This window comes from Rutidosis leptorrhynchoides, chromosome 4, assembly GCF_046630445.1.
Source record: "Rutidosis leptorrhynchoides isolate AG116_Rl617_1_P2 chromosome 4, CSIRO_AGI_Rlap_v1, whole genome shotgun sequence".
NCBI lineage: Eukaryota > Viridiplantae > Streptophyta > Magnoliopsida > Asterales > Asteraceae > Rutidosis > Rutidosis leptorrhynchoides.
This window is the reverse complement of record NC_092336.1, coordinates 581593765-581602811: the sequence shown is the minus strand read 5'-3', so window position 1 is coordinate 581602811 and position 9047 is coordinate 581593765. Positions and strand designations below refer to the sequence as shown.

At 34.1% G+C, this 9047-nt stretch overlaps 2 protein-coding genes across 4 annotated transcripts; one reads left to right on the top strand and one right to left on the bottom strand.

Moving 5' to 3' along the window:
• The first annotated feature begins 705 nt into the window (after positions 1-705).
• LOC139845500 (BTB/POZ domain-containing protein At2g04740-like) lies at positions 706-4084 on the top strand. Of its 3 annotated transcripts, none has more exons than XR_011758361.1 (6): positions 706-1314; positions 1452-2199; positions 2753-2789; positions 2885-3018; positions 3116-3492; positions 3917-4084. XR_011758361.1 is itself a non-coding variant. In XM_071835754.1 (5 exons), exons 1-5 carry the CDS (start codon positions 873-875, stop codon positions 3435-3437), a joined length of 1683 nt encoding a protein of 560 aa, XP_071691855.1. In that variant the 5' UTR covers positions 706-872; the 3' UTR covers positions 3438-3667. The 3 variants fall into 3 exon arrangements, 1 of the variants encoding a protein (XP_071691855.1); XR_011758360.1 differs by having other exon boundaries at positions 3911-4084; XM_071835754.1 differs by lacking the exon at positions 3917-4084 and having other exon boundaries at positions 3116-3667.
• LOC139842842 (fimbrin-5-like) lies at positions 3816-7546 on the bottom strand. Its single transcript, XM_071832943.1, has 13 exons — positions 7460-7546; positions 6944-7362; positions 6679-6850; positions 6044-6082; positions 5887-5955; positions 5690-5806; positions 5386-5597; positions 5139-5294; positions 4854-5053; positions 4598-4755; positions 4382-4478; positions 4217-4308; positions 3816-4025 (listed from the first exon to the last, which is right to left on the bottom strand). Exons 1-13 carry the CDS (start codon positions 7544-7546, stop codon positions 3816-3818), a joined length of 2028 nt encoding a protein of 675 aa, XP_071689044.1.
• Between the last annotated feature and the right edge of the window lie 1501 nt (positions 7547-9047).

Sequence of the window (9047 nt, the reverse complement as noted above, 5' to 3'; positions counted from 1 at the left end):
TCCGGCTACCTTCTAAACGACTTACATTGCGTTTTATTGTTTATCCGGTTCTCACCTAGACGGTTTGTATGTCGACCTTTCGCCCAATGTATATTTATCCGGCTAGCGTCTAGATGGCTTGCACGTCACCATTGTGTCCGATAGTCGGTTTGACTTTGACTTGTCTTGATTTCAGCCGGTAGCAGCACATATTTTTGAATTCTTTTGATATTTTATTTGATAAATGTGGGTAATTCTTATACAAATAAGTTTTTTTTTTATACAGATTAAATATGCGTATCCTCAACCTTGATCAGCGGAAAATTAAAGTAAAACACATAATGTTCTTAAAGTTCGTTAGTTATCGTCTTTAATTTGTTTATTAGATTAAACGGGGTTTTCACCTTGATGGTGTAACCATTTGGTTTGTTTTGGTTTTACTACGGCTCATTTGTTGAATTATTTTGTATCGGTTATACTTGTTAATATTTGGATCCGTTGTGATCATTTTATTATATATTATTAATTATTATTTTTAAATATAATATAAAAATTGGCATCTTTAATCGAAAATCAAATTTATCATTTCACAAATGATAATTTACCCAGTTTCATAATATTTGTTTTTTAGTTACGTAAAAATCATTCGAACAAATTAGAAGTTTCGTTAACCATAATCACCCATCAGGCCATCATCATCTTCCTTCCTTAACCCCTTTTCTTCTATCCACAAATCATTTCATAAACCCTAAAATTATAACCTAATTACAAATATTTAAACATTGCAATTCACCAACAACCGCCTCAATCTCCAATCAACAATTCTTACAACTACAACGTAAATCATCAATCTTATCCTCATCATCATCAATTACAATCTACAAACCCTAATTATGTCCGAATTAGACGACATTGACCTCTACGCCGAAGACTTCAATCAATCACTCCCGCTAAAAAAGGTACCATACGGCGACGTTTTCGAAGCATCTCGTGCCGGAGACGTTGACCGGTTAAAATACTTATTAGAAACCGGTGTTAATGTCAACGCACGTGATCAATGGGATTCAGTGGCTTTATACTACGCTTGTTTAGCCGGTCACCTTGATGCTGCTCGTATGCTGTTAGAAAGCGGTGCAATTTGCTCCGAGCACACATTTGACGGTGACAGGTGTCATTATGCAGCATTGAATTTGAAAGTTAGGAAGCTTTTGAAAGCGTTCGAAGCTCGACCGCCGCCGTTAGGACCATTGGCTGCTGCTTTGAGAGAAACATTTTTAGCTTGTCATGCTAATAAAGGTTATCTAGAACAATTGGATGGCCAATCTCAGTTTACAGGTATTTCGCGCGTATTAATTATTGTGTATCTAGTTTATAGTCTGATTATGTAAGGATCATTAACTTATTATATGCTATAATCTGTTGATAAAATGAAGAAATGATTAAAGTTTGATATGAAATTGGATATTTGGTAGGTAATTCGTCTAATGGCGGAACTAGTCCCGGCTATTTTCATCCGGATGTTGTATTTTATATCCATGGAAGACCTATTGAAGCTCACAGAGTAGTCTTGAGTGCTCGTTCACCTTACTTGAAGAAAAAATTTGAGACTGATTGGAGGGGCCGTAAGGAAATAAGATTCTCGAGAGAAAAGTTATCGTATCCTGCGCTTTATAGTCTTTTTCACTTCTTTTACTCTGATAGACTTGAGATTGCAGTGGATGACATGAAAGATCTTGTGAGGATATGCAAAGTTTGCAAGTGTGACTCATTACAAAAAGTTATTGAAAAGGAAGTGGTACATCAAACGTATGCTGATTATAAATCGTTGCAAGAAATAGATAATACACAAAGACGTTATATATTACAAGGAAGTTCTCTTCCTGAAGATGATCGTCTCCCTGCTGCGTTGTCACGCCTTCTTCAAATATCTCTTGATAATTCAATTAAAGAGGGGAATTATGATGATGTTGTGAGACGAATAGGGTCGTTGAAAGTAAGTGGTTTTGAGGATGATCTTGCAGATGTTAGTATTAAAGTTGATGATAAGATTTTTCGTTGCCATCAAGTCATTTTGGCTTCAAGATCTGAATATTTTAAAACAAGATTGTCACGTATGGAGGATTTTCTTGAAGGAAGGGATGGGTTACCAGATTTTAGTCTACCACTTCTTGAAGAACGTGACCTTAGCATGGAAGCTTTTGAGAAGATGATAGAGTACATGTAAGTGTCAGTTTTTTTCCTTCTTGTATATTGATCTTAGAAATTTAGATTATTATCAAATAAGGTAGCATGGGATATTTGTCCCCATAATATGTGGGTGTTTGATTGTGCGTTTAAAATGACCTGATGTGGCAATAATCAGTTTGTGTCATTGGTCAAACGATTTATGATTTTGTGACTAAGTAGGATTAAATTAATTTTTGGAAGAAGACTAATATATGAGGTAATTTTTACCCTAGCCTTACTCAACTGACGATCTTGCTTTGAATGCCCTTCCAAACAACCCTCGATAATCTGCACCCGTTTCCAAAAGAATGGATGCATTCTTAATTGACTTAAAGTCAACCCAAATTATATTTTTATGAAGTTACTGCTGAGTAATGTTCAAATGTACCATCATCTATAGTTGTCATATGATATCGGGTAGAAACTTTGTAGTGAAAACATCTACTTATATGTTATGAATTCAATATGGTGGGTTAGATAAGTATGTGTGTTCGTAAATTTGGCAAGTCTACATATTTTTATGCAATTTTCTTTTGCTTTTCCACAGGTACACCGATGGTTTAAAGGATATTGACCCTGATCAGGTAGTCAACATACATCATACATATTCAAACGGATTATATTTTCAAACATCACAGTCATTTCTAACACTTAAAAATGGTCATACTTCATCGAACAGGCTGAAGAAATTTTTGATGCTGCTTCAAGATATTTATTATTTCCTCTTAAACGTGCTGTAGCTGATGCTCTACTACCTCATTTAGAAATGGTTCCTCCTGCAGAATTGTGCCATTGGTTGATGTTATCAGACATGTATGTTACCTACTACTTATTATGTTGATCATTTAGAATCATAAATTAAAGTTACCAAAACAATATGTTATGGATGTAATGTTAAATATGTCTGTAGGTATGGTGTTTTGAAGATTCGAGAATACTGTCTGGATGTAATAGCGTGCAACTTTGAGACATTTGCAGATACTCGTGAATTCAGAGCAATGCTTCTAACACTGCCACCACCATCAGGAGATTCATCACTTCGTACCACTGTTCCAAATGCTCCTGGTGCAGAAATGAAGATGACAGAAGAGAACATTCTAGATGATCTGCGTGAAAAATGGCTTGAAGTAGAAGCTGGAGAGCTTGACACAAGAGACGAAAGTGCGTTGATTTTTGATAAGCGTCTTGAGATGCTTATGATGGTGGCGGAACAAGAACAATCTGCTGAGTGATTCTTTTTTTGGATCATCGGTTTTTTTGCAGCATATTAATTAAAGAGAGAATAGTGTACGTGTATTCTTCTTTTCTTTTTTCCTTTTTCATGTGGATCCCTAAGTGTTCTCAACAAATCGGAAACTCATTAGAAAGGACTTCCCACTTTTTTAGATAGATTTAGACGTAAAATAGTAAGGTTTTGTTATAATTTCTAATAATGTATTACTTTCAAAGTACCTGAAGTTAAATTACAGAGCCAATATACTACAGTAAATAACAATGTTTGCTTTCTCCTCCACTTGATAGTAAAACAGAGGAAATAGAAGGAAATAACAAAAATATCTTGTTAAAATAAAACACGATTAATTGATATTTTACTCGTGTTTCCGTAATTATTATTCGTCATTGTTTTCTGTTGTCTCATCTTTCGTCTCAGTAACTCCGTCTTCACTTGCAACTTCGTTGACAGCCGTGTTAACTTCTTCCTCAGGTGCAGTGCCCTCTTCCGCCTCGGGTGGTCTATCTTCTTCATCACCTTTAGCCTTCTGTAGCAAGCTCCAGTACATGATGCTTGCAGTTAATATCAGAATCATCTTTGGGTTAACCTGTCAACAAATTCAATTTCATTGTGTAAAATGTTATCAAAAGTCACTCTTTTTTATTAATTAACATAGGTATTCACAAGAGGTAGCAATGTTACTTTTAGCCGGTGCCAGTTCTGGTATATGTTCTCATATGGCTTTAAATAATTATTTAAAAATGAAACAGGTCAAAAGTCACTGATTCTGTGTTTTACCTCAATAATGTCCTCAGGCAATAAGAAAACAGAGCACCCAAGCTTTCTTGCAACGCTAATTATGTACGATGCATTCAACTTCTTATCTTCCTCTGTAATTACACATATAAAAATAAAGAAAGTTGTTCGGATAAATGCACCACAAAGAACAAGTTGAGAGATTACCAGTTTCTCCCTTGGTAACAAGACCCCAGTTTACAACCCTCTTTTCGACTGCACTAAGAAGCTCAAGGAAGAAAATACCATCCGATAGGTGTTTGTCCTATACATTAATAATTGTTAATTTTTCAAAAAGAATGTTAAATGAGTCGGGTTGGGTCGAGACCCGAACTGGTTTTGGGTTGAAACGGGTCATGGGTTCGAACGATTGCTAGTTGTTACCTTGAAGCTGTCCATTTGTTTTGACTTTCCTGAGAGCTTTACTTTGTTGTTAGCCCATTGTAAGATATCGGCATCTGTTATCTCCTTTCCTTGACCATGAGTTCTTAAGTTTTTAAGAAGTTGAAGCATGCTAAATCTCATTAACTGCCACAAGAAAGCTGGTTGGAAACCAACAAACAAATTTACTTTATTTTATAGCTAATATATATCGAAAAGATATAATATAATTTAATTTAATTTAATTTTAATAACAAACCTATTATAAGCTTCTTGTTTCCTGCAACGATGTCGTCTCCAGCCACATTAACAAGAGAAAAGTTTAGAACTTTTCCGATCCTTACAACTTGGTTACAATTCTCAACTTTCCTGAAAGGCATCTTAATCGGAGGTTTTGATGCTTGCTTCCACACAACAGAACCCGGGGCAAGTTTATCAAGCACTTCCAAAAGAACCCAACTGAATGCAAAACAGAAAACATCAACCTTTGAGTTAGTTATAAACCAGTTTATAGATTATAGATGGTGTTTGCGTTTCAACTCACCCGTTTCTGACATCCTCCCATATATTGTTAACATGTGTTTCAACTCCAAGACTGTTGATCCACATTCTAAAACATCTTTCTTCCCTTGACGTGCTTTCGTCGTCAGTCATCATCTCAGCAAATGAAGACTTTGTTTTGTCGATAGTAAGCCCATTCCTGTTATCCAAAAAGTTAATTCATAAACATTTTATCCAACTTTGCAAACATTTTATCTGATTTCATGTACTTAAAAAGTAACAAGACTCGCCTTTTATGAAATATTTGTGCAACGAACGCAAGATTTAAGTTTGTAGATCCCTCAACAATGTCCTTTGATGTAACATATCTTTTGCAGTCCAATTTTGCTGCTTGCTCAAGAACCAAGTTGGCCCTTTCTGTCGGATCTTTTGTCTCCAAAGTTTTTGTGGTTACGTGTTCAGGGGCAAGAACATTGAGTAAATGTGCATATGCCTCTCCATCCTACCATTAATAATAAACGTGTACAGAAATATACGGAGCAACACGTCTTCAATACATACATTGCATTTTTATATCAATCCAGTAAAGCATACCTTTAAGTCGGACGAAAAGTTTGTAACTTCTTTTTTGTAGCCTGCTTTTTTCAGCTGATAATTCATCCATTTTAGTAGAACTTTTTCTGGTGCCAAACCCATTAGCTCTTCGGCTTCCTGGCATATCATATAGCGCTTACATGTAAATCAAGCACATAAACTCATTAATGGATAACAAAGTATGTGAAAAATCAAACCTTGCTGTCTTCAACCATTTCCGCCAGTTCAGGAGTTTTCTTTAGATCTACATCTGCAAGAAGTTGTATCTGGTAATGACAACAATAAATTAGAATGAAAACGTAATACGATTTTCTAATTAACTGACAAATTATAATTATAATCCGATACAGTTACCTTAACTATCTGAGAGATTAATCCAAGTAATAAGTGGGGCTGCAAACATGGAACACATGGAAAAATATTAGTACAAATTTGTGTTTAGCACATTAGTGAATGACTCCAATTTTAAACATGAATTGGCTTCAAATGCATCATGTATGGCTGTTTAAATTAGATATATCAATCTTGACCATTTACTTCGATTCAGTTTTTGTTTATCTTGAACGGATGATGATATTTTCACCAACAAATTTGATAAATAAACCACAATTGTGTATTAGCTAATTTCACAATTAGCTAATTGTACTCTACAAGTACCGTATGCACATTTGTGGTGGATCTATCAGTTTTGATGGTGGAAATATCAATTCCCATCTTAGACGGGTGAGATATGCTAAAAAATAGCTGGAAATGAAACGGGTCAAACAGGTTGAAATTGAGTCCAAAGCACATATTTTTAAGAATGATACCTTACAAACAATTATTCAAAGGTAAAGACAACTATTTAAAAGTTGATATAATATTTGCAATTACATTAAACGCACCACCTATTACGCATATTAGCACATTATCCAACCTGGCCCGCCCAATTTGCTACCTATAGTTTAAATCTGTTATATGAGATGCCAATTGGTATTTTCTCGACTTACCCTTCCTTCTGCCAAGTCCTGTGTGCCAATGTTAACTACGGTGCAGCCAATAGCCTTGCACGAATTAAGACAAAGCGTGTGATTCTCATTTCGTTCCCATGGATTAAGGACTTTTTTCGTGTTAATCGCTCGCTCATCTATCGTACCAGGTACAGCTACATTAATCAGCTTACTACAAAAACATCACTTAAAAGAATCAATCAACAATTAATGTAGACTTTATATACTCAAATCAACACAGGAACATTGAGCAGTTAATTAATACCATAAAAGAACTCCATCTTTACAAAGATCGAATAAAGCATTGGTTGCAGGGTCTAATGGAAGATAATTCTTTAAAAACTTATCTTCTCCAAGAAAGTTGTTAATGTGGGATACGTATGAAGCTTTTTCCGACTCACTAATGCTGTGTCGAAGGGTCGTTGTAGATGATTTGACAAAAGATGAAGTTGTTCTAAATGTTTTTGAAGTTCCCATTTTTGCACTTGCTCGAGATTGTAAATTCAAATATACGCGAAGAAAGGTCTCAAAATCCAACTCTTTGGCCTGGTTAGAGTACGAGTCGCTTAACATATTTCTAACGTCATCTTCGCTTGACACCTCATTAAAGGGCTTCAATGTTGCCAAAACTGGTGGCAAATCCTGTATTGTGACTGTCCCGGATTCATTTCTTGCTGAAATAAACTACATGAGCAAAAAACAATCAATGTCTATAGATTTTTTTTTTTTTTTTTTTTTTTATATCAAAACAAAAAATGTGTAATTCGGGAAATGGGCATACTTTGGGTCTGAGTCTACGAAGCTCCACTTGAGTGAATTGGCTTTGAAGCCATGGATCACTGACGAAAACGCCCTCGAACGTAGACATGTTTAACTTGTTTCCCCAATTTTTATGAAATCTTTGAATATGTCCACACGGTAAAGCAATCAGACAAATGAAATTTGTACCATATTCAATATGTATAAAGATAAAGATACATGCACATAATCATCCAAAAAAATTAACAATCTTTGCAAAAGTTATAATTCAAGAAAACTTTGCAAGATTAGATCATTACCATCAAGATTCACAGCGCAAATGTGAATTATGATACAAATAACAAAACTTAAAAAGGATTGATCAATAATCCATATTGGAGAAGCTGAATTGACGTGGGGTGGCTGATAGATTATACAGCATTCATAGATTTTGGTTATTTTATGTTTTCTTGGAAAAATTGAAAGATGAATGATGGAAGGGAGAGTGGAGATAATATCGCATTGCCTATCGGACTCACGTAAACTTGGCGCAATTTAAATAGATTTTTATTTTCATTTTCTTATTAGTGCCAAGATTAATTAACATTTTGGTTGATGATAACAAAAATACTCTCATTAGGTGGAAAATTCGCGTCGGGTTGAGATCATACACCCAAATACGACCCCGTTTCAATTGGTGTTTCCGAATTTTTTTTTCCTATAAAAGAAAATACTCCGTAAGTGAGATGACTATTAGAGTGTACGTGTTCATTTTTCGATGTCTATTTCAAGGTCGAAAATGAATCTTAAAATTGATTATAGTGAGATATTGTTTGGTGTTCTTGGTTCAAAGTCACGGTGAGAGAAAATATGACATAAATCAATAAGAAAATAGAGAAATTAAAAAACAAAAAAAAAATTCACTGTCGGTATCCAATGCAAGTGTTGTGTCGATCTCGACGGTGGGATCGACTCCAGAAACCCAGAGCTTTTATGTCTAATTTCCACTCCTATACTTTTCCTTCTCTTTCATCCCTTCAGGTCATTTCTTTTCCTTTATTTCATTCGAAAACTTGAGAACAGAGGTAAAATAAACAATAAGAAAATTTGTGTGAAAGTGTGCCTAACAAAAAAAAAAAAAAACTCTAGAAACTAAAACACGCTCAATTGAGTGCATTCTAATATATAGGAGTAACATTATATTAATACTCCCTAGTAATTAAGATAATAATTATTCCTTCATTTCACAAAAGAAAATTAGGATATGTTTGATAAATATTAGTTTTACCTTTATACTTACATTGAAAGAAATTCGATTGAACTTATTTAAAAAATTGACAATAGAAATTAATAATTAATAAATGAAGATAAATTGAAGAACTTAATATTAGTAATATTTAATAATTAATTTTTTTGAAAAAATAACTACAGTACTAATTGAAGGTCTACATTTTCTGAATCGAAGAATTAAGGGTGTTCATAGTTTTGGTTTTTTACTTTCTCGTTTTTTAAAAAAAAATAAAAAATAAAAAATTGAAGACAAAATTGAAAATCAAAGAAACTAAATTCAATTTCTCTTCAATTTCAATATAGAAAAAAGAAGTGGTTTTGTTAAAATGCAATGCAAATTT

Excerpts from the sequence above, each read along its gene's own strand:
- LOC139845500 (XM_071835754.1), top strand. The coding sequence starts at position 873 with ATGTCCGAATTAGACGACATTGACCTCTACGCCGAAGACTTCAATCAA. Across the intron at positions 2,790-2,884 it reads AGGATATTGACCCTGATCAG|GCTGAAGAAATTTTTGATGC; the intron begins GTAGTCAACATA and ends TTCATCGAACAG. Across the intron at positions 3,019-3,115 it reads TGGTTGATGTTATCAGACAT|GTATGGTGTTTTGAAGATTC; the intron begins GTATGTTACCTA and ends ATATGTCTGTAG.
- LOC139842842 (XM_071832943.1), bottom strand. The coding sequence starts at position 7,546 with ATGTCTACGTTCGAGGGCGTTTTCGTCAGTGATCCATGGCTTCAAAGC. Across the intron at positions 6,083-6,678 it reads AGGACTTGGCAGAAGGAAGG|CCCCACTTATTACTTGGATT; the intron begins GTAAGTCGAGAA and ends CCATGTTTGCAG. Across the intron at positions 5,956-6,043 it reads TAATCTCTCAGATAGTTAAG|ATACAACTTCTTGCAGATGT; the intron begins GTAACTGTATCG and ends TGTCATTACCAG.